This window comes from Danio rerio, chromosome 12, assembly GCF_049306965.1.
Source record: "Danio rerio strain Tuebingen ecotype United States chromosome 12, GRCz12tu, whole genome shotgun sequence".
NCBI classification, from domain to species: domain Eukaryota; kingdom Metazoa; phylum Chordata; class Actinopteri; order Cypriniformes; family Danionidae; genus Danio; species Danio rerio.
Window position 1 is genome coordinate 34,516,879 of NC_133187.1, and position 25,657 is coordinate 34,542,535.

General features: G+C 36.0%; 1 protein-coding gene across 28 annotated transcripts in view; it reads left to right on the forward strand.

Annotated features, from left to right (window-relative positions):
• rbfox3a (RNA binding fox-1 homolog 3a) overlaps nucleotides 1-25,657 on the forward strand; it is an 829,029-nt gene that overhangs the window by 188,785 nt on the left and 614,587 nt on the right. For 2 of the 28 annotated variants that reach the window (XM_073918614.1, XM_021480371.3), the window contains exon 3: nucleotides 20,112-20,182. The exons of the other annotated variants lie outside the window; for them this stretch is intronic. In XM_073918614.1, the coding sequence (XP_073774715.1) occupies nucleotides 20,166-20,182 (17 nt within the window). In that variant the 5' untranslated portion in view covers nucleotides 20,112-20,165. The remainder of the gene's footprint in view (nucleotides 1-20,111; nucleotides 20,183-25,657) is intronic. 28 annotated transcript variants of the gene reach the window in all.

Here is a 25,657-nt window from a genome sequence, read left to right on the forward strand (position 1 = left end):
CATGGAATCACCGTTTTCCCAAAACTGGATTTTTGACACAATTACTAAGACATGATTAGGATATAGTTTGCAAAAGCATGCAATTTGAAATCCATGTTTAAAATATGCATTTTTCAAAATCCCAAAATACTGTTTCTGTATAATTGGTGAAATGACACATACACACACACATAGGGCTCAATTTTAATGTTCTAGGCACAAAGTCTAAAGCGCATGACACAAAGGCATAAAGAACATGTCTGAATCCACTTTGCTAATTTAGGGACAGAAAAAATAAGGTCTGCGTCCTGGTCTAAGGTCTAAAAGGGTTGTGCTTATTCTCTTAATGAGTTATGGGTGTGTTTTGAGGATAACTTATTAAACCAATCAGAGTATTATTTCCCATTTCCTTTAAAGATCAGTTGCATCGCGCCATGGTGCATTTGCTATTTATGTGGCAGACTTTGTTAGTGGAAAAACATAATACTTTGCTAGCGAGTAAACAGTTAAACAAACCATCTGCACAAGGATAAAGAACAAGCCTCTTCCATTCGGCCTATTTAGTTTCTCTTTACTTTACTTTTACACTACTCCTTTGCTTTCGTGGACAAGGAAATAGTGGAAACTCACTCCACTGAAGACAAACATTAGCTTATATATTTAATTTTGTTAAGCAGAAAAATTTGTTACAAACCTTTTTCTAAATGCAGTTCTAATTTTCAGAAAACAAATAAATGCCCATTAATAAATAAAAAAATAAACTTATATCCAAACATGCGTCCTATTTTTATGCACCGTACGGTGATGCATACGTTTACAAAACCTAACCAGTAGACAAATCTAAACCCCCGAGGTGAAGAAGGCATGGAGGTAGTGGTTTTTATATTTATGTGGATGTAAAGATAATTGTGTACTGCTGTATATCATGTGTGTATTAAGCAATGTGTAAGCGTTTGAAGCCCCATAGCTGCATAACTAATGTACTCTGCTCTGGACTTTAGACCAGCTTTTAGTTGGTCAATGGCACGGTCTATTTCAGTTCCTCAAAGTAGCAACTCACCAACAATGCGCCTTAACACACCTCTCTTTTAGACCAACATACCCATGAATCGACAAAGTGGCGCAAGTGGATTCGCTATTTAAACACTGTGGTGCAAAACGTAAAAATGACTGTTTCACTGGTGTGAAAATTGGAACAAAACGCGCCATTCATGTCTTATTGCACCGGGTGTATCATAGGGCCCATAGTGTTTTAGTTTTTATTAAAAGGGAGTGTTTTTTTGAACTGAATGCAATCACAAGGATATATAAAGTCTACTGAATGTATAAAAAGAACAAATACAATTGTGTAACAATTAAACCATGTAATTAAATTGTATTTTTCTTTGAAATTCTGAATTATCCATGTTAGATGAAGAGGCTTTTATTACATGAATCTATTTAATAACTAAAATACATATATATATATATATATATATATATATATATATATATATATATATATATATATATATATATATATATATATATATATATATATATATATATATATACCATGTTTGTAATACCTTTTTTAAGCATCAAGAAACTACTGGATAGGAGGGCTAGTCTTTTATGGGAATTTAACAGTAGTACATTTATGAAAAAATTATAAAAAAAAAAAAAACAATATGAGCTTAACCCATTACGGTATGTGCAATGACAAAAAATGACAAAACCCCATGTTCCATGTGTGCTTCACATGTGCTTCACATGTATTTCATGTGTAATACAGATGACACTCGCAATGAATGATACTAAAAAAAAAAAAAGTTGTTTAGAGTTGAACACAGGGTGTAAGAACTGCTTTCATCAAACACCAAAAACACAGTCAGCTTTTAAGAACCTCTTTGAATGATATCAAGAGCCACTTGAATTAGTATCGAGGGTATGTTAGCAACTGGCTGCAGATCCTGTTTTCCTCCCTTCCAATTCTAAATGTGTTCTCATTTTAAGTAAATACGGACTCCAATCTCCACTTGCTCCAGTCACCCTAGGAATGAATGTGCCCAAGGGGATGCTAGTTTCTCATTCAGGCCGAGTACGCGGCGGGGTGAGGGTGTGGGGAAAGAAGTGTCTGTAAGTGCACTTGAGCTACTGAACTCACGCAGTGCGACAGTCAAGTGCACGACCAGCTAAAAGCCGCTCACAGTGAAAAGACCCTCTTGAAATGTTTGTCTGAGTCTCATAATTTCCCCCAAATACGTGCATTGTAGACTCATTCCCGTAATATGAGCCGTTTATTACAAACTGTCATTCTTTGCATGGATGTTTGACGGAAACAACAGACTGTGGGGGAAGGGTTGGCTCAGTGTCTGGAAGATGGGAATGGAAGAGGTCATTAGCATTCCAAGAGAGTGTTGGCGTCTGGTGGAGCACAGCCATGCTTGGCTGCCTGGCACGATAGGGCAACTTGGTGGCCATTAAGGCAGTGGGGTTTGGGGGTTAGGGCCCATCGAGGACACTGCCACCCCCTGCATGGGAGCGATGAGAGACCATGGGCAGGTGGTCTATCAGGGACAGTGGGCTGGAAGTCCAGGACAAATTGGTATAGGGAGGCTCATTTCCCAAACTCAGCATGAGAGATGGCATAGCAACTTCATGAGAGTGTAGAGCATTGAAGAAAAAAAAAGATAAAGAAAGAAAGATTCAAAGAGCATTGACTTATTATTGATGGATTTGCCAAGAAATCAGTCAGTGGGGTAGTTGTGTTGCTTCTTTAAATTTTACACTTTGCTATGCATGTTTAGAAAGGGGTCATTGTATGAAAAAAGGTGTCAAATGTATCATTGATGTCCAGATTGATGTCCAGAAGTAATGGCAGCCAAATCTGCACACATTGATCACAGTAAACAGTTATGACAATAAATATTATTAGAAAGATTTTTGTCTTATTTTAAATTGTAATGTAGGCTCACTTGAATTTTTTTACACCTAGTATTTAAGATTAAGGCTCAATTCCAATTCTACCCCTTAGCCCTTCCCCTTACCCCTACCCCTCGTATTGCACATTTACGGGAAGGGCTAGGGGTGTCCCCCTTTCTCTTTATCTTGAAGGCGTAGGGCTAAGGGGAAGGGCTAGATAGCCCTCGGAAGAGAGATTTTTCAGGACCACACTCGAAACGGGGTAAGAAAATTTCCCTGAAAACACCAGTCACAATGGCTGCATAGCTGCACCTGGAAGTTAGGAGATGCACAAATTAGTATATTTTTTGATCATTACAAATTTTTATAACAACCAAACATGTTTTAATTAATACATTCGTAACCTCATTTGTGTTTTGTCATCATGTATAAAAAAAACCCCTCCAAAATCAAAACAGCTAAATTTCGCTATCTATAATTCATAATAATAACTCCTGTACAGCAGTCCCACAGCGTTCTTTCACTCAGTGACACTCGGATACCCTGTCAGAAAAGCCTAGTGGCTGAGAATGAGCTTTTAACAGTGTCTGCTACAATTTTAATAATGTTTTTGTGTGTTTACATGGATAAATATGGCCACAGTGTAAATGCACAGTACAGTTACAATCTTATTGCCACATTATACTGTTATAATAACATGATATTGTTGCCTTTAGTGATTTCCTGAAGATAAATACCAAAAAATAATGCAACTTGAATAACTACAGCAGTCGCGATCGTCTGATCTTATATGAAACAAGAGATCACGATGACGTGTGCAGGTGCTGTAGTGGTGTCCCATTACTTAGGGGTAGATTTTGAAGCCCTTCCCCTTCACACTCTGTTTAAAGGGCCAACAGGAAAGGGAAGGGGTATAAGTACAAAAATAGAATTGGGATTGGGCCAAGTTTTCACTTGATCTTTTAAAAACTATGTTAATAATGTATGCTAATGTAGATTTTTTTATTATTATTATTTTTACAGCTGAAAATTGTGCTGCTTAATTTACATTTATTTATTTATTAATGGGGGCATGGTGGCTCAGTGGTTAAAACTGTCACCTCACAGCAATAAGGTTGCTGCATTAAGTCCTGTCTGGGACAGTTGGCATTTCTATGTGGAGTTTGCATGTCCTCCCCATGTTCGTGTGGGTCACCACAGTCCAAAAGACATGGAGTATAGGTGTACTGAGTAAACTGAATTGGCCGTAGTGTATGAGTGTGTGTGTGTGTGTGTGTGTGTGTGTGTGTGTGTGTGAATGAGAATGTACTGTATGGGTATTTCCCAATACTGGGTTGCAGCTGGAAGGGCATTTGCTGTGTAAAACATATGCTGAAATATTTGGTGTTTCGTTCAGCTGTGGTGACTTCTGAAATAAAGACAAAGCAAAAGGAAAATTAATGAATTATATTTATTTATTTATTACCGGTGTACATATAATTTTTTAAAAGATATAATACTAAATAAAAGTATTAATTTCTTTTAACTTTAGTTTTATTTCTTAAGAAATACTGTAGAGTACATAAAATTCAACTAATAAGACTTGGAATTGTACATTAGTGTTTTCTGCCCCTTTTTGTTTATTTCCTTTTTTAATAGACACTCTTTTAATTTCTCTTTGTCTTCCAATCTTGAAATGTAATTGGATACAATTCCACTTTTACATGGTGGCTCAATGGTTAGCACTGTTACCTCACAGCAAGAAGGTCACTGGTTTGAGTCCTGACTGGGTCAGTTGGCATTTCTGTGTGGAGTTTGCTCGCTCTCCTCTTGTTTGCGTGGATTTCCTCTGGGTTCTCCGGTTTCCCCCACAGCTCAAAGACATGTGCTATAGATTAATTAGATCAACTAAATTGGCCGTACTCTATGTGTGTGTGCATGAGTGTGTATGGATGTTTCCCAGTGCTGGGTTGCAGCTGGAAGGGCATCCGCTGTGTAAAACATATGCTGGATAAGTTGGCGGTTCATTCTTATGTGGCGACCTATAATGAATTAACGGACTAAGCCAAAGGAAAATAAATGAGTTCCACTTTTATCTCACTTTATTTTTTAGAGGCCAAAAATGCCAAAAACTTAATGCATAAGTATTATACTCTAATCTTACTACACAGTAGCTTTCAATGAAATCTGAATTAGTTTCAATGAATTTGAATTAGTTTGTTCCACACTGAAAGCCAAAACCACACAATAACAGCCTGTCAGAACAATATACAGTTATGCTTTACATTTTGGACTCGGTGGGACACAGAAACCCAGTGACCCTCAAAAGTCCAATAACTCATTGTTTTACCGCGTATGACTCACATATTTATCCTAACCATGTCACATTCACGGCTGGTTAATATAGAAAAACTGAGATTAACATGAACGGGAGCTCTTTTGGCATTGCATGTGGTTTGAGTACAGTGTTAGTCACTGGCAGAAATTCAGAGTTTTTCTCTCCAAGTTCATACATACAGTATGAGTCCTATGAGTCATACGTGTGATTTAAGGAAAGAGTTTTAGCCGAATGTGTATTTCTCACATCCTTGTCATAAAACAACACCCCCCCCCAATACATCAACGCAACAGTTCCAATGAATGACATTTATTCATCTTTCTCAGACCTGTCAGCCTGTTTCTAAAGGCTCTTAAAGTGAAATCCATCAGAGCCAGCACAGTTCATCGAGCTCGACACAGGTAGCCATGGGATTGTGGCATTTAAGTGGATAGTTTGATCTCAAACTTGCATCGACCAATCAGAGGAGAGGTTTGATTGCTACATATTGTCACCTTTTTTTTGAAAAGGGTAATAAAATAAACATATTGGATGAAATGCCCATGAGTGATGTTTGGTATATTTATTTTTTTATTTACTTTAAGTTCATAAAACCCCAGCGCATGACAACTTTATTAACCTGCCGGAGATTTATTTTGAAAGCTCTTCATTTTAGTAATACTTTTTTTAATACTTTGTTTTTTTGTTGATGTTGTTGTTGAAGGACAAGTGTGCTATTACTCTTTTGTCGGGGGATTATTTTTCTGCATGACACTTTTGATAAGTGGATGGATGGGTGTAAATCTCAACTCTGTTGTTGGGGGTGGGGGTGGGGGTGGGGGGTTGACCTGTCATTTGCTGCATAGATTACATACCTGTGCTGGCAGAGATTGAGCTCGACTTGTTCTTGAGGGTTTTTATCCTTGCTGCCTCAGCCGATCTTCTGCTTGTAAATTGCCTCTCTTTGATTCCTGCACGTAAAGTGAGTTTGCCGTGTTATCATTTGTTTGCTGAATATGCCATCTAGTGCATGAAAACACTGACACAACTCATGAAAAGAGATGTTTGTTCATGCACTACTAGATCTTTCTGTGTTTTCTCTGCCGCTCCTTGAGGGTCCTCGAGGGCATGATGCTCTGGAAACGTGCGTCTCTTGCACACAAAGTCTTTTTGTCATCAAGCTTGCGTTTGCTACCTGTTGGAAGTTGATGGCACATTTTTCTCACATTTCATGCTCTCTTGCTGACATATTTTTATTACTCCCCCCCCCCCCCCCCCTCATCTTTCTGAAAAAAAAGGGTGTAGATTGTTATACTTCCAGCGTAAACCAAGGTCAGTGGTCCCGTGTTGGGTGGATTCCTTTATGTGGCATGTCATGTTCAGGCATTAGTGGTAATTAGAAGGAAAGGTTGTCCAGATGTGTGGCTTAGAGTTTAGGTAGAGCTAAAATGGGCACACTTCTGTCCATATGGTGGAGTTTTTCTCAGCCCAGCAATTGGGATATGCTTAACTTTGGCATTAAAGTCAGTGTGACTTTATGTTGTTTGAGTGTTATGTTGTTTGAATGTCATTTTGCTTTTGCTATGTGACATTTTGAGATGACTGGAATTTCAAGAAGGTTAAACATACAGGATGTGGCAGGATTTTTGGATGGTGGGTGAATATAAGTGTCCGTTTTGCTAAATTTATATTACTCATATGGCAGGAAAAAAGCAGACACTGCTAATTTCTCTGTTATTTAAATGTACTAATTTAAACATGTTTTATTTTAATTTAATTTAAATTTAATTTAATTTAATTATTTTTTGTATTTTTATTTATTTATTTTTACTTTATTTTTACAATAAAATCAGAAACACATTTTTGGGGTTTTGTACATCACTGTTTGAATGCAAAACTTTTCAAAGCTGCAATAACTCATATTATCAGCTATTATTACTTTTCTGTTTGTTTGTTTACTGGTTTGCCTGATGTTGGACATTTGTTTTTGAGTTTCTCCATAATTTTACGTTTATGCCGTCTAACACTTGAAGTTAATCTGTATACAAACTAATAATTTATCGGCACTGTTAAATATATCTTTAGCAAATCTCATTATCATTATTTTCACAACGTGAAGTTTATTCATAAACTAATTTCGAAAGGATCACGTGCTTATGATTGACACGGCTGGCCCCGAGTCAAGCTAATGTACGAACCACCAATCAGACGATTCCTAAACTAGTATAAATAACCAAACATCTTACCTTTAGTCATCTTTGTCTTGAAGATGCTACCCGAGCTAAAACTCCCCTCTCGCCCTGCAACGGGAGGGAGCTCCGGGCTCGAGGCTCTCATGAGCTCGGGGCTCTCTCCCGGGACAGCATGCCAAACTAGCTTATTACCAATCATCAGCTAAGTGTGAACTCTTGAAATAAATCATAAAGTAGTGATGTCTACAAACACTTGCATTGTAGCAACAAAGAATGTTTTTCTCACTATCAAAGTATCTGTTTTTAGTTTATGAGATAACACTTCAATGAGTACGTTTACATGGACACCTATAATCCGATTTGAAAATGATTTAGACAATACTCTGATTAAAAGTCTACTATGTAAACAGCGATTTTTGATTACCTTAATCTGAATAAAGTCAGTATCGAGCCTAACAGAAATGGAATTAATGCATGTGCAGTAGGCCGGTTTTAGTTGCATTATTGAAGTGCAGCACAGACATGTAAACACCGCAATCAAACTATTACCGTCGTGTAGGACTTTTCGCCCTGTTTTGTGACAGGACATTTTATACACACACGGCTGTTTGACACTATTCTCTGCACCTACTGAAATGCAGAGTTTTTTTTTCCCCCATACAGCATACTGTATCAAATTCCGTTAAAAACATTAGTCTTCATCCAATACCTCGGTTTGTCATGGGGGCATGAATGAAATGTTTCTGAATGAAAGTGAAAGCACCAAACTGCAGTTAAAGTCGAAATAATTAAAATGAAGCACTCAAAATTACTTGAAACTCCAGATAATTGTGGATAGCTTGGTGACGCAATGACGTTAATCAAAAGTGCTATAACATGTAAAATGGGATCATGAAAGGAACATTTAAAAAGCAACTCATGTAAACACCTTAGCTTATTAAGATTAAGGCAAATATTATATTATTGATGTCCATATACATAGTGTCATCGTTGAAATTTTCTGGTGATATCTGTGGTATGCTATTTTTTATTTTCTGAAATGGTACAGAATCTCCAGATTCAAAATCCAGTACAGTAGGAGAGGCCAGTAATAAAAACGCATGGTTTACATTGTGGCAATGTGACTAAATGAAATGTCAAACCCACAAAGAGCTACAGTATATGACTGTGCAAGCTCGCTGTACTTGATGTATATGCTACATGGTTTTGTGAAATGGAAAAAATGAAAATAAATAAATAACTGGCTATAATGAAAGTAATTTATCAGCTTACCAGTATGTGCCAAAATTGTAATAATGCGCATTTCTAAATGGGGAAAAAAAGTCAATTTTCATAGTGACACTCTTATAACTACTCAGAAGCAACACGGTTGATAACACACACACACACACACATACAATATGTTGAAAAAAAAACATTAATATGCTCAGAGGCTATTAAACAGTGCAAAATAAACAGGATGTCTGCGCATTATTTCCACATACTAAAACATACATTCTTTCCTGTATACAGTATGTGGACGCTTGGCGCAGCATGGCTTGCAGACACAGCCTGTTCCACTGGCAGCCCAACTGCTGACGCTGTCACCTGTCTATGTGGATAAAGGTGATTTTGTTAGCACAGCCATGCCGAGGAACTGGCATACCTCGCCCACATTTGTCCTCAGATAGCAATTGCGGTTCGGCAAAGATGAGCCAATCGTTCTATCTTATGTTTTAAACCTTGCTCTCTCATTAATACAATCAGGTTAAGTCTGCAATGTCGCAAGCTGTTTCCTTTTTTACAATATGCTATATACTGTACACAGTCTGAAGCTATTGCAAACAGTTAAATGTGTCAGCCTTCCAGATGTAATGGGATAAGGATATATGAACACACACACACACAGAGTCACACACAAATGCACGGCTAAAAATAATTATTACAAAAAATTAAAGCTGCAACATTTGGCGCTGTTGCAGCAGGCTGTAAACATATTAAAAATTAAATTGCACCTACAGGCTTTGAAGTTGCATTTTTAATCTGCCATCTCACAACTTTATTCATGTTCACTCTCCTGTTCCTAAGGTGCTACAATCGGAAATTAGGTCAGTGGTTTAACTGTCAAAGTTTGCATGTTGAGAGGCAGAAAAGACACATTATAATAATCGATCAATGAAACAATAATCAATCCCATCTCAGATGTTAAAAACAAATGTGTGATGATATGTTTCTGGAATTTTACTAAAGATATAGGCATTGCTACTTGACTGGTGGATTGTGACTGATAAATGGATTTGTTTAGAAGGGGTCACAAGCTAACTGCCATGGAGATCGAGATTATTGATAAGTGCCTCCAAGTATTTGATATTGAATCTTCTGTCTTCGCTGTTGGATGGGAAACCATTTTAACTTAAATGTTTAGGATGGTCTACTTTAGTGGTCTAACAGCACATCAATGTCAAAACAACTGGACATGCACTTAAATCAAAAAAGCTTTTTCAACCATGAACTCAGTTGTGATCAGTACTGTTCTGTGATGCAAACTACACTCAGCCAGGTCTACCGGGGTTACAATTGCCACACTGACAAAAACCATTGACACCACATCTGCCTCTTCAGCACTGCTAACCCAGTGTATTAAATTATAAATCAGTTTTCTCTTCCAATTAACAGCAGGGGCACATAATTGGAAGAAGATAAAAATGCCATACCCCATAATTAATGAAAATAAATCTTTATTAAGAGGGACCTATTATGCCCCAAGATGTAAAATACGTCTCTGATGTCCCTAGTGTGTGTAGCTGAAGTTTCAGCTCCAAATACCCCACACATAATGTTTTATAACTCTTTGAAACTGCCCTTTTTAATATTTGATCCTAATTGTGTCGTTTCAGTGACTTTCACTTTAAATCAAAATAGGATTGTGCTCCCAGTCCCCTTTTAAAAAGAGGGAGAAGCTACAAATGCCTATGTGTCAGCATAGTGGCAGATTGTATCACAAGATGTCCTATGCTGTCACAAATGGGAGGGGTTTCCCTCCTCTGATTACCTGTGCAAAGAGTGAATGTCAATTAAAGTGTTTCTGCAGAAAAAATTTACAATAAAAATGTAATACATTGTGTACCATTAGAAGCTGATTATATTCACAGACTGTTGCATCATAACTATTTAGGTCCCCTTTAAAGCATACAAACAACTCTTAAAAACTGCATTGTTTCAGTGAATCACGTAGCCACAGCCTCCACTCCTTTATGTTGCCAGATATAGTCATTATAAGCATTGTTTTGTTGGACTTTTTAATAATACTAATAATGACAGTGTTATTAAAGTAATTTGGGTTTTAGTAAAGTGAAAAGAGGAAGTCTAAGGTTAGTGGTTCTGTATCCTATTTGCAATGTACACTATTTGAACTTATTGACAGTTTTGGAAGATCGTCTTTGTTTTTTTGTTGTTGTAATATTTGGCAATACAAGCCATGGCACTTACTGTAAACCAACAGGCTATAATCAAAGTTAGGTGCATGGAGAGTTTGTTGAAGTGAGGAGATTGTCACCTTATTTGTAAAGAAAACGCAATGATTATAATATTATGTAAAATAATGTCAAACGCCATCAAAGCAGCAGCATAATTACCCTCATTCTACAGATCTGTAGGTAGAACAACAGCAATTAAAACACTGTAGACTATATGCTATTTCATTGCAAATTGCAAGAAACACATTGATTAAGTTTAATTAGCTTCATTTACAGTGGAAGTCACACTAAAATTCATGAACATTCATGAAACGTTTATGTAAAACATAAATTGTAATTCACTATTCATGCTGCGTGAAATAAAACAATACAAACCTGTTATTTGTAGCCATTAATACAGCAAACTTTTTACCCTGGCAATGGCCATCCAAACAAATTTATAGTCTACTTAAACTGAAGCAATATATGTCATTACTGGAGCTAATTTTGGTGAAATTAAGTTGAGGATCAACTTATCAACAAATCAGGATTCTGAATTACTGATATACTTTACAGAGAATTTTGTTTGACTATTTATTAGACTTAAATAACCTTTCCTTATTGTTTCTCGAGGTGAATACTTGCTAGTTACTAAACAGCAAATTTGTACAAGCAGTACATGTATAGCACTCATTGAACCCACGAAAACCATGCAACAATGTTTGCTTAAGTGTTCCACCCCATCATCATTTTCATGCCAACCCATAAATAATTGCCTAGATCTGCCTCTAAAACTACTAGAGTTTTTTTTTTTTTTTTTGGTCAAATGTCTCCGTTTTGATTTTTATAAATTTACATGTCATTTGTAATTGAATGTAAACAGAGAAGATAACAGTTTTTCTGTTTTGCATTTATTAACATATTTTCCACACATTTACTCTTATTATGAATCAATTTTCAATTTCATAATTCATGCATTTTTTAATTAAAAACAATAAGACTACATGCATTTTCCTGTTTTGCAATTTCAACATATGATTCACAAATATTAAATAGAATAGATTACATTGATAATATAAAACAAAATTGCTCTTTTATAAATAACAGCTTACATTAATTTACTTTTAATTTAAGTAAGGTTGCAGGCTTTATTTCTGATACATTATTAATGTATTTCATTATTTATCAATTTTGATTGGTTCATTCATTCATTTTTTTTTTAGGCTTAGTCCCTTTATTTATCCAGGGTCGCCACAGCGGAATGAACCGCCAACTTATTCAGCATGCTTTTACGCAGTGGATGCCCTTCCAGCCACAACCCATCTCTGGGATACATCCACACACACTCATTCACACACACACATACTACGGACAATTTAGCCTACCCAATTCACCTGTAATGCACGTCTTTGGACTGTAGGGGAAACCTTAGCACCCGGAGGAAACCCACGTAAACGCATGAAGAACATGCAAACTTCACACAGAAATGCCAACTGACCCTGCCAAGGCTTGAACCTGCAACCTTCTTGCTGTGAGTCGACAGCACTACCTACTGCACCACCTCGTCACCTATTTTGATTGGTTACATCCTGATAAATCATGGCTGTTTTGTTTTTAAACATATACAGTGCTTCCGCTCTAATTCCTGCAAGAAAAACAATTGCTATAGGTTGTCACTGAATTTCACTAATTGATACTTTTGGTGAACTTGGCTCCAAGCTGGTTTCTTAATGCTGCTGTGCAACGGAGTGAGATTGTTTAATTTTCTGTGGGAGAATCTAATTGACAGAAATTACGCCATTGTAAGTTTATGCAGTCCCTGCTGTGTTTTTCAGGATCAGGTTGTTTCATGTCACTTAACAGATGTTCAGTCAAGAGTGCCATTTGCAGGCTTTAATGTGGCTTTTTTTTACAGCTATAGAGCCTGTGTTTATTAGCTTACATGTTTATGGTGGTGGCTGGGCTTGAATTTTGGAGCAAAATGGGAACTGTGTGGTCCAGCACTTATTTAGCGACCCGTCAGAGGGCAATTTAAGTGGACACAGATGTGCCTGTGACATAGGCCAGCTGTGTCTGACAAAGACAACAGCTACAATAACAACACAATTGGACATTAGGAGTCTAAATTGTACAAAGTTACAAGTTGTAGTGATAACAATAAAATGGATGATATGGACACAAAACAATGAAGCGTGTAATTTCATGTATGTGATTTGCTAAAGCTGTGATGTTCAGATAAATGAACCGCCTCACCCTCCGCCCCGCTGGCATCGCGATCCCCCGAGGCTCCAGCCATATGGGTGGCTGAGAATGGACTGTTAGAGCAGACGGCGGCCGCAACGCTCCTCTTTGGCGCAGGTGGCATTATGGCACCAGCTCGGGCCCATGGATCCAAGAGAGCGCTGCTTAGTCAGCCCACCATCTCCCTCAAGGGGTCCGGGCCCTCACACCGTGCATGGGCTGCTGGTGCCAGTGCACACCCACCTGCTGGCCTGCACGTGGCAGAGTTAGGACACAGTAAAGCGGAAGTCCAGCTTTACCGGCTGTCTTCAGTGTCTTAATTCACTGCTAAAGAAATAGTCAGTGAGCTGCCATTTTAGAGCATAAGCAAAGTAACAATATGGATTGCAGAATTAATAGACTAGTTTACCTCGCGTCATGAAGATATCAACATCTTTCTAATTTTTTTGCTTAATAAAAAAATTTAAAAAGCACATGGCAGAGGGTCAGTGTATCCAATTGACGCCAGTGCTGACTAAATGAAAGTCTGATGCGTGCTTAATTGATTTTTTGTGTTTTCGTTTTTGCGTATAAAGATGTGGTGGACAAAAGCTGCACGAGAGTTAAGTGTGTGACTAGACTTAAATCTACAGAACTCATGGTAATCAGTGGCTCTGTATAGTAGACATGGCTGATGCACTGTTCTACTTCTGATGAGAGCCAAGCACTACTGACATAGACGACAAAGGGATTCTTATCTTTTCCCGTTTTAAACAAAGTTTCACGTTTACTCTACATCATGTATAAAACCATCTGTATTTACACATCTGTAACAATGGCCAAAAATTATTATGAAAAAGTATCATTAACGCTATCGCATGGCAATTTGTAACTTTTTGATTTAGTGACCAATTCATATGAATTTGTACTCTCTCTTTTGTACAATTTAGTATAATTTGCTCATACCCCAATGATGGTTGAAATAAGGGGTGTTTTTTTTTTGCCACGTCTCCTTTTAAAAATCATACATTTCCGTACAACTGAACTCATATGATGTCATACTATAGGTGGGCAAAGAAAAATTCTTTAATCTAGATTCATTTCCCTGTAATCTTGTAATTAATCTAGATTTAAATGGCTCATTTGGATTTTGCAGAAGGCATTCAGAATATGTGTGCTACCCAAATAATGACTAAATATAGGTCTTGAGAATGTGTTTTTGCCAGGTGGCGCATTAGACCAGAGGCTATGGAACAAAATCAATGCCTAAAGTCTTGAATTAAAAAGCTTGTTGAATATCACAAACTGAAAAAAATAATACACCGTATTAACAAGTTCTTGCATGTTAATGACTTGAATTCCAGGGTTTGTATTTTTAGGTCCTGAAATTTAACATATCTGTATATTTAAGCTTTGAATATTTCAACAAAAAATATTTCAAACACGTTTTCATACTTAAAAATTCAATAATTCATATTCAATTTTCAGATTTCACTTACAAAATATTCAATAACCTTTAAAAATACGATGTATAATATTCAAAAGGTCATTTTCAGTTCATTTTATTTCAGTTCAAATATTCGCTTCCATAAATTCAGTGGATCAAATTCGACTGTTAAAATTCAACATTACATCCGGGAACTGCAGGAAAAGCAATACATTGCAGATTGAAGATCGCCAGCTGCTCTAGCTTTTACCAGCAGGTGGAGATGGAATGTAAGATTTTTAACCCAGTAAACAGGCGAGAAAAAGGCTATTAAAGGCACAAAAGTAGCATTTAATATTAATATCAATGTTTTGGACATTATAAATGATAAAAAGTATGAGTAAAATGAGTAAATGAGGTTTTAGTCATCTATATTTGCACTTATGTAACGGAAGCCAGCTGGTGATCGCGTAAATCTCAGTTCTCCGATCCAGTGACAGACGTTGTTCTGCAATCTTATCGGAGCTTGTCTCCCATGCCGGCTCGCTCCCTGCTCGGACCGGTGCGGTTACTTGCACATAAACCGTCGTTTGATGAATATGATGTTATACATTGTCTATCTTTATTGAGTCTTTCTTCCATAGACGCGAAGTATTATATTGACAGCTAAAGAATATAAACGTAAGAGAAACAGGAAATGAAACATTATAATAATACAAAATAGATAAACATTGACAGGGCTAAGAACAATTACGAACAAAGATATTCAAAAGCAGAGAGATTTTATGAAAATGTCACACAAAACAGTTTACTTGGAACTGTTAAACAGTGTTCAGGTATGATTTAAGGTTGGTTATGGATGGGGCGTCTAATTTAAAATAATTTAACATAACGTGCGAATGCATTAAAGTGACGTCTTCAGTTATTATTTAAACGCAGCTATGTCAGGATTGGGATAGGTTATATAATTTCATTATTTAAATTATGATTATTAATATTAATATTCTATGACATGTATTTGGGCTATTGCGCTTAAATAAGTCATCTGTGATTCTAAATTAATATTTCTATTTATCCTTTTTATCACTCTGCCTGTCTTTCTCTTCTTTTTTTTCTAATTATTGGGGTTCTGCCACGGTTAAACGTTTGCAAAATGTCTTAGTTTGTCCAGAATATTGTTTTATTGTTATGTAGCCTATAGGCGAGAAAAATGTATTAACGCAAATGTGGCAATGTCGCAGCCAATGATAAGTAATAAAATGAGTCGCCTGTGGTTTGATAATAGGCAGTTATAACTGACTTTAATTTGTTTTCAGTATTAAATGAGAAAACCATTATTTATAACTTTTCAGCAACCGTTTGTATTTTATGATTAGCAATGTTGATCTTTTTTGCAGTTATTAAACATATAAACTTGTTTAAACTGGTTTAAATTTAATATAGTTGTCACTTCAGCTAGTTTCATAAGATTAATGTTTAGAATGCGTGGTTTGACATGCGTGGTTGAGTGGTTTCAGCAAATCATGGGATTATGAGCTTTAATCGCCATCTACTGGAGAGAATGTATTTGCTCATTTATTCTATTAACTCTTTTCTGCAAGTCTGTTTTATGATTTCACCAAGTCAAACCATTATTTTTTTATTTTATATTTTGAGATGATCATATTTAAATAAACAATTGCTAGGGTATTTTCTTTTTTCTTGTTTTAAAAAAAAATCAGTAGCCTATAAAATGATAATTTTTGCTTGACAAAGTTATTGGTTTAGGATTCTGGATGCATTTTTGCTAAATGAGTGTTGGATACTCTCACACTAGTTAAATCAATTATATTATCAGAAATGACAGATATAAGAAATCCATAAATATTCATCACTCTTTTTACAATTATACAAGCAATTTCGCGACGACGTCAGCTCCACTTTCGGAAATGGTAAACAGCGAGGTGTTATTCATATAATCCCAAGCATGACATGTCATGATAATAATCGAAACACTCTTGTAGGCTTCTTATGCTTGGCCAAATGTCATGAATTTCACTTTTATTTTACATTATTATGCACAAGCCCAGATATCATCTGAAACTTCGGAAGAATTCCTATCATATTGGCAGCCATCTAGCATCTCTTAACCAGTTTGATATGCGGCGCTGGCTCTGACCGGCCACCGGAGCTCGCGGCCACTCGTTCGTCTTTGTCGTGTGCAAGGCACACCGCACATGCATAAAACGTCAATCATTTCATTCATTCATCAATTCATTCATTTTCCTTCTGCTTCGTCTCTATTTTAGTGGAAAAGCAATATTCTTGACAAACTAAAGACATTTTGCAAACGTAACCGTGGCAGAACCACAAAAAATAGAAAAAAAGAAGAGAAAGACAATAGCAAAGTTAGCTACAAATAGAAATATTAATTTAGAATCACGGATGACTTATTTAAGCGCAATAGCCCAAATACATGTCATAGAATATTAATATTAATAATCATAATTTAAATAATGAAATTATATAACCTATCCCAATCCTGACATAGCTGCGTTTAAATAATAACTGAAGACGTCACTTTAATGCATTCGCACGTTATGTTAAATTATTTTAAATTAGACGCCCCATCCATAACCAACCTTAAATCATACCTGAACACTGTTTAACAGTTCCAAGTAAACTGTTTTGTGTGACATTTTCATAAAATCTCTCTGCTTTTGAATATCTTTGTTCGTAATTGTTCTTAGCCCTGTCAATGTTTATCTATTTTGTATTATTATAATGTTTCATTTCCTGTTTCTCTTACGTTTATATTCTTTAGCTGTCAATATAATACTTCGCGTCTATGGAAGAAAGACTCAATAAAGATAGACAATGTATAACATCATATTCATCAAACGACGGTTTATGTGCAAGTAACCGCACCGGTCCGAGCAGGGAGCGAGCCGGCATGGGAGACAAGCTCCGATAAGATTGCAGAACAACGTCTGTCACTGGATCGGAGAACTGAGATTTACGCGATCACCAGCTGGCTTCCGTTACATAAGTGCAAATATAGATGACTAAAACCTCATTTACTCATTTTACTCATACTTTTTATCATTTATAATGTCCAAAACATTGATATTAATATTAAATGCTACTTTTGTGCCTTTAATAGCCTTTTTCTCGCCTGTTTACTGGGTTAAAAATCTTACATTCCATCTCCACCTGCTGGTAAAAGCTAGAGCAGCTGGCGATCTTCAATCTGCAATGTATTGCTTTTCCTGCAGTTCCCGGATGTAATGTTGAATTTTAACAGTCGAATTTGATCCACTGAATTTATGGAAGCGAATATTTGAACTGAAATAAAATGAACTGAAAATGACCTTTTGAATATTATACATCGTATTTTTAAAGGTTATTGAATATTTTGTAAGTGAAATCTGAAAATTGAATATGAATTATTGAATTTTTAAGTATGAAAACGTGTTTGAAATATTTTTCGTTGAAATATTCAAAGCTTAAATATACAGATATGTTAAATTTCAGGACCTAAAAATACAAACCCTGGAATTCAAGTCATTAACATGCAAGAACTTGTTAATACGGTGTATTATTTTTTTCAGTTTGTGATATTCAACAAGCTTTTTAATTCAAGACTTTAGGCATTGATTTTGTTCCATAAGAGGCTCATCTCCTGTTTCCAAAATGCATCACAAACTGCTTGAGAAACTGTTCTACTATGATAATTAGTGATGAAAATAAATGATGTTCAATAAGATGTACTTGTGTTTACACACTGTTAGACATGAATTTTGAACTGTAGGCCTACATAAGCTTGAAACAGTGATTTTTGATTACCTTAAACTGACTAAAGTCTTAACTGAACTAAACAGAAATGTAATTAAGACATGGAGTATGCATATATTAGTGGCATTATTGAAGTAAACACCGCGATCAAACTATTACCTTCATGTAGGACATTTTGCCATATTTTCCGACAAGATCCACACATGCGGCTGTCAGTAAAGGGCCGCACACACACACACACACACACACACACACACACACACTCACCGAAATAAGAATTTTTTATTTTTTTTTTGGTGTACGTTATTAAGTTTCATAACACTCTCACCAGTCCTTACTCCTTATTTGCGTACTATGCCCCAGTTTGTCATGGGGGCATAAATTAATTCATGAGTTACAATGAAACTGCTGAACTGCAGTTAAAGTCATCCAAAATTACAGGAAACTCTTACAGGAAAGCACTTCATGTAAACACCTTAATTATATTATTGTCTATTAAGACAAATAACTAGTCTATAGATCTTCATGTAAACGTAGTCAGTAGTGTCTTTGAAGTAAGTGAAAGATCCAGAAGGGCATCCTGCTGATTTGATTCAGAAGGGCACTTTTTTTTTTGTCAGACGGCTCACCAGTCAGGTACACATCCGCAGTAAAATATCAAGGTGAAAGTCTTCATAGCTTGCGTAGAATAGACCCAGCTACCAACCCAACTTTGAGAATAAATTAACAGCAATATATTTTTTTAATGCACAAAAAGAGTCTAGCGTTAATGCAGCATGTTAACGCCGATAACGCCCACCACTAATTTGTACGCAACTAAACTGATAAAACATGAAATAGTTAAAAAAATAAATAAATTCTCATGAGATCAGGCTGGTATTACGTATGCCAGGCCAGAATTTGACTCTGTCACCTTGCTAAACTTATCTTTAATTGGGCGTGGTGTGTGTGTGTGTGTGTGTTTGTGTGTAAGATGCATCTCAACTGTTGGTTGTAATGTGAAGAAATCCACTCTATTTGCTGATGAAGCATAAAGAAACGCTTGAGCAGCAACACTACTGTACCACGTACTCCATTATTGTTGTGTTTGTTTGTTTGTGCTTGCCTCACTAAATGCATGTTATGCATGCATGTGATTTCATCATTTTCAAAGACTTTTGTTTTTCATTTTTAGGGCTGTCATGTGATACTGGAATTCGGCACCAATTAATACTGAAGTTTTAAAATGATCTATTTCCTGCTGACATTTGAGCGCTATTGAGAACGTTCTTAAACATTGCTGATTTGCCATTGTGTTCACGTGCTTAACAGAAATGACTGTGATTGGCTGTGAAAGTCATCAATTCACAGAGCTCACTCCTGTTTACTAAGTGTAACCACAGATACAGGGGCAGTGGAGTGTTTCAAAGTCTCGTTGATCAGCTGGTATGTCTTTAAGCTGACATACGAGCGATACACTGATGAATTGCAGCTTTAAAACACTCCAGTGTCCCTGTATCTGTGGTTACACTCAGTAAACAGCAGTCGGTGAACTGATGACCTTCACAACCAATCACAGTCATTTCTGTTGAGCATGTGAACACAATGGCAAATCAGTGGTGTTTAAGCTCTCAAATGTTTTCGGGAAATTGACGTTTTTAAACAAACAGGCATAAAAAGTTACCAGTTTTTGGATGAAAATGTTGTCATGTGAACTGCCCCTTTGTCTCTTTGAACAGTCTATTCATCAACACAGGCTCATTGGGAAAACATGTCCTGGTGTACATTGTTGTGGACAAAATATGTGCTTGACGGAACATATGGCTGCATTTTATGTGTAAAACGAGTGATACCACTGACTTCTTACCTCTGTATGGATGGTTTTCTGGTGTGACTGGATGGTATAGCGGCAGACTTGAGAGGCAAAGCAGAGCGGGACTGGGGTTCGAGTCCAGCAGAGGATGGTTCCACAAACCAGGTAAAAACAAAATCCCAATAAAGCAGCGTGCGGTTGTGGTACAAGCATGCGGCAACAATGGCTATGCTCTTCTAGTTTGCTTTCGAAAACCCTTTTGATTGGGTTTAGGTAAGGGCTGTTTGCGCCAACTGATATCAACCCGATACATTATGTAAATGACAAGCCGACTGGCATCTCTGTTATGAAGGATGTTCATATTTGCAGAAATGTACACAGCTGCATCTGGTGGATTTACAAGAAATGACATGTATGAGAAAAAATGCCCAAGTAACGTATTTCAGATTGTCAAAAATGTACACGGCGCCCTCTTGTGGATTTGTGAAAACTAAAACTGCTAGAAAACTTACATATTTGCCGATTTTCAAAAATGTAGTCCTGGGAACGTATGACACAAGTGTTTGAGTTACCATTACTTCTAATCAATAAAGGTGGCGCAGTGGGTAGCATGATCATCTCACAGCAAGAAGCTTGCTGGTCCGAGCCTCGGCTGGGTCAGATGGTATTTCTGTGTGGAGTTCTGTGTGTTCTCCCCGTGTTCGCGTGGGTTTCATCCTGGTTCTCCGGTTTCCCCCACAAGTCCAAAGACATGCGGTACAATTGAAATGGGTAGGCTATATTGTCCGTGTGAATGAGTGTGAGTAGATGTTTCCCAGTCATAAGTTGCAGCTGGAAGGGCATCCACTGCGTAAACACATGCTGGATAAGTTGGTGGTTCATTCCACTGTGGCGACCCCAGATTAATAAAGGCACTTAGCCAAAAAGAAAATGAATGAATGTCTGCAAATCTTAAAATTCTAAATGAAAATTTGATGACTAATTGATATTGAATCAAATGTAAACCGTATAAATAAAAAGCTAACTGAATCATTTGTTGTCAAATTAGCATTCTTCATTGAGAACATTTAATGTCGTGTTTATTGTTTAGATGTTTTAAAGTGGCTTTCTGAACATCAGACTACATATTGTGTCCTTGTATTATTCATAGAAACAAGTGTTTAACCCTCATTGCGCTTTACATCTCCTGAGCCTCACCTCCTTTCTCTAAGCTGCACTTGGTATGTTGGAGCACAACAGGGCACATTATTGATGAAGAGAAGAGTGGCTCATAGCTCTGCTCTTAGGCTTCACATTAACAAGGGGAGCACCCTGCCACCCTCAATAATACCTTTAGCTTCTTCTTACCACAGTGTGCTCCCCTGCCATCGCTCCGAGGGAAATTTAGACATCACTTTTTATGTCTGCCTCCCTCTTTCCCGCACACACACCTCCGCTTATGAACCCTGCATATAAATGCACTTGGGTGCTGTCTTGATTGATGGCAATTAGCATTTGGTAATGATAACAGATGTTTGCGGTGCCAGGAGGCTAGTACCTGCCGCCCACTCCGCCATCTGCTGTGGGCATCGGGGGCCTGGCACAAAGGCTGCTGGCACGGGATAGCAAAGAGGGCGGATAGGGCAAGATGAGGGGTGCTACGTTGTTGTTGTCCCCTCTTTATTTGACACGAGGAGCAGGGTCAAACTGCAGGGGGCTTCCTGTGAAGGCTGTGTTACCTGGTGCTGAGAACATTTGGACAGGACACACGTGTTTTGTGGGCATGTATTATTTATTAGTCTCTTAGGACAGCGAGTGGGAGTGTGAAATATGGGACTTTTAAATAGCCATGATGGTCCTAATTTCAACTTCTGAAATTGCACTATGCAAATTAGGGATTTGTGTGGACAGATGTCAATGTTGAAAGGCTGAGCATGTTGAATCTAAAATAGCTATCAAACAAACACCAGTATCTATCTATCTATCTATCTATCTATCTATCTATCTATCTATCTATCTATCTATCTATCTATCTATCTATCTATCTATCTATCTATCTATCTATCTATCTATCTATCTATCTATCTATCTATCTATCTATCTATCTATCTATACATTCATCCATCCATCCATCCATCGTTTTATCTATTGTTCTATCCATCCATCCATCAGGTTTTTGTTTAACTTTTTTTTAAAAATTGACATTAAGTTTAAAACACAGCAATTCATTGAACATTTGGGAAAATAGTTGTTAATTAAAAAAAAAAAAATGGATGGACAAAGCGTTTTGGCTGATGGCACACAGAAAGAGAAGTGGATCTAACTTCTTCTCTGCCACTCTCAAAAGACTGAGTAAAACAAAATTATATAAACGTATTATTATTATTATTATTATTATTATTATTATTAATTTATATATTTATTTATTTATTTTTTTTTTTTGAGGCAGCACACTTATTCTAAATTGACTTGTTAAATCAGCCTTTCCCCATGTGCCTTTTGTAAGCTTCTGCCTTCGGTCTTTGTTTGAAATGAAGTGCTGCATTCACAGTACGGTCACTATTGCCTGCCATTTTGCTCAATTTATGTTGAATGTAAATATATACTGTAAGTAAATTGCTATTTTGTAGCAAGAATCTATTTATATTATATTATATTATATTATATTATATTATATTATATTATATTATATTATATTATATTATATTATATTATATTATATGTGACACTATGTTGCAGTAGGTAGTGCTGTCACCTCACAGCAAGAAGTTCACTTGGGTTTCCTCCGGGTGCTCCGGTTTGCCCCACAGTCCAAAGACATGTGGTACAGGTGAATTGGGCAAGCTAATTATTTGTAGTGTACATATGTGTGTGAATGAGTGTGTATGGGTGCTTATTATATTATATTATATTATATTATATTATATTATATTATATTATATTATATTATATTATATTATATTATATTATATTATCTTTTGTTTTTCTTTCATCTCATTATTGATGACCTGGCAGAAGAACTATATTCACCTGTGCCCAAAGGCAAGTTTAAAAGTTTAAAACTTTTGAGAACTTTTCTGCAAACCCCAGACACATCAATCTTGTACTGTGTTAAGATAGTGCCATTTATTTTACGTTCCTTTTTTTGGTCCATCAAACGCTCTGTGATATGTTTTGTCTATACTGTATATTTCAGGCTATATTTCATCTTCCAGTAACAAACAATAGTATACACCAAGGGGAATTCACTAAAACTAAACTGCTTCTGTCGATAGTGCAGATTATTTGCAAACACCTTTTGCAGCACCCCACCCCCAAAAAAGTGAAGGGTTTTTCACACTTTTTAACCTAGAGAATTGCAGTGACAGTGAAACCAGAAGTCATTCATTTTTAATGGGATTTGGCATTGGCAGCATAAAGAATATTGACTTTTAATGATGGGACAAAGTTGAGCTGAGTTCAATTTAATGCAAATTTTATTTAGATGTGGAGATATTGGAGCTCACATGATCCCCCGATGATATCATTAGTACAGTATTTGCAATTTTTTGGGTCAGAAATTTGCCTGGTTGTCTATTAAGGGAAGACACTACAGAGTAATATGATGTTTTAAGAAGCATAAATAAATAGTTGTCACCATACTTCTCCAGTAGATTGGTTACATTAGAAATTAAAAATATTTTTCTTTTCATTACAAGTTTACAAAAATTTTGTATTTAAATATGACTATGGGTCATTGTTTAATCAACTGTGCACTATGTATGCAAAAAATTGAATACTAAAGTAAGGTTTATAATACTTTATTTTATCATTATTAAAATTACATTTTTAAAATTATTTTATTTATTTATTTTAGATCGTATTAAAAATCATTTCAAAGTCAAACGTTTTTACAGGGGGATTTGGGGAATCTCTTTTTATAACTTCAATTTTATTTTATATATGTTATATTGTTATTATATAACAGACAGTAAAAGAAAAAAATATGGCTTTTTTTCGTATATTCAGGCAAATTATGTATAAACAAAATTCTCTGTAAAAACCTTAGATTGGTAAAAAAACTGTAAAGATTGGTGAAAGTTCTGCTGTAAAACACATTTTAAGAAAACTTCCATTAAAAAATGTGTTGTAATCAAAATCTAAAGTCACAAATTCAGTCAAATTGAATTGTGACAAACTTAAAAGTGTATTTTTAGATGATTTCTGTACATTAGAGTAAAAAAAGAAAACAAAAACAAAGCTAAAATCTCAGAATTTACAGTGAAAATAAAAGTTTTTAGATAGAAAGAGTCACCCTTTGTCTTCAAGGAAATGGAGGTTGTTGTGGGTTTCATAAGCAGATATGGAGGTGAGCATGTTCAGTTTACCTCACTGTAGATAGAGGGCTATTGTTCCTTGTCATATTCACTCAAGAGAAAAACATGTCATAAGTGTCACACCGTCTCTATGAACAGCTGCATTCTCAAGCCTGCTTGCTTTCACAGGTCTCACTCACCCTGATTTTCGCCTTGCAAAATCAATACTCTAATCTTCAACCCAGCCCTTCTCAATAAGTCTATATTTCTCACACTGCTCAAATAAAGGTGACCTCTGTGAGCCAATGGTATTAATATCCCAAGCTGGCACATGGGATATACCGTCTGCTTTTAATGGTAGTATTTGCCTGTCTGTCATAACACTAACAAAAAATTATCTAGCAACTCTGTCGTTTTTTATTTAAATATATTTATCAGTAATGTTATACAATTATCACATCTGCATTATTACAATACATTGAAAAATGTAGAATAAAATAACACATGCTAAATAAATGTTATAACCCAGCAGATACACAATGTCATAAGATGGTAATATTAGGTTAGATTTATGTCAATGTTATTTTAAAGCCCAATAACAATGGGAAATGACATTGATATTTGGTTAAGTTTAGATTGTGTTGGAAAGTGACAAAAATCCAACATTAAGCCAACATCTTAAACCAACATCATACTGACAGGTATTTGTCAGGTATGGCAACCAAATTTCAATGTCTGATAGATGTCGTTTTGGTTACATTCACACAACGTCAAGCTGTTACATCATTAGATGTTGATATATGGTTGAGTTGGAAAGTAACCAATATTTGACATCTGCTTGGCATTGGACATTTTTATTACCAAACAAAATGCAACGTCCCACGATGTTGGGGTACAATGTCAATCTGATACCATGTTGACGTCCTGTGGCTGTTGGATAAATATGTTACTAAATAATTTTTGTATTATTTATTTTGTTTTGTTTTGTTTATTTATTTTATATCGCATTACAAATTATTTCAAAGTCAAACATTTTTACAGGGGGATTTGGGGAATCTCTCTTTATAACTTTATTTTACAATTTTATTTTATATATGTTATTATATAACAGACAGTAAAAGAAAAAAAATGATGGCTTTTTGTGCGTAAAATCAGGCAAATTATGTATAAACGAAATTCTGTAAAAACCTTCAGAATATAGATAGTCATTAAACTGTAAAGATTGGTGAAGTTCTACTGTAAAACACGTTTTAAGAAAACTGCTATTAAAATGTCTTGTAATTGAATATAAAGTCACAGATTCACATTTTTATTTCCAAACAAAATGCAACGTCCCACAATGTTGGGGTACAATGTCAATCTGATG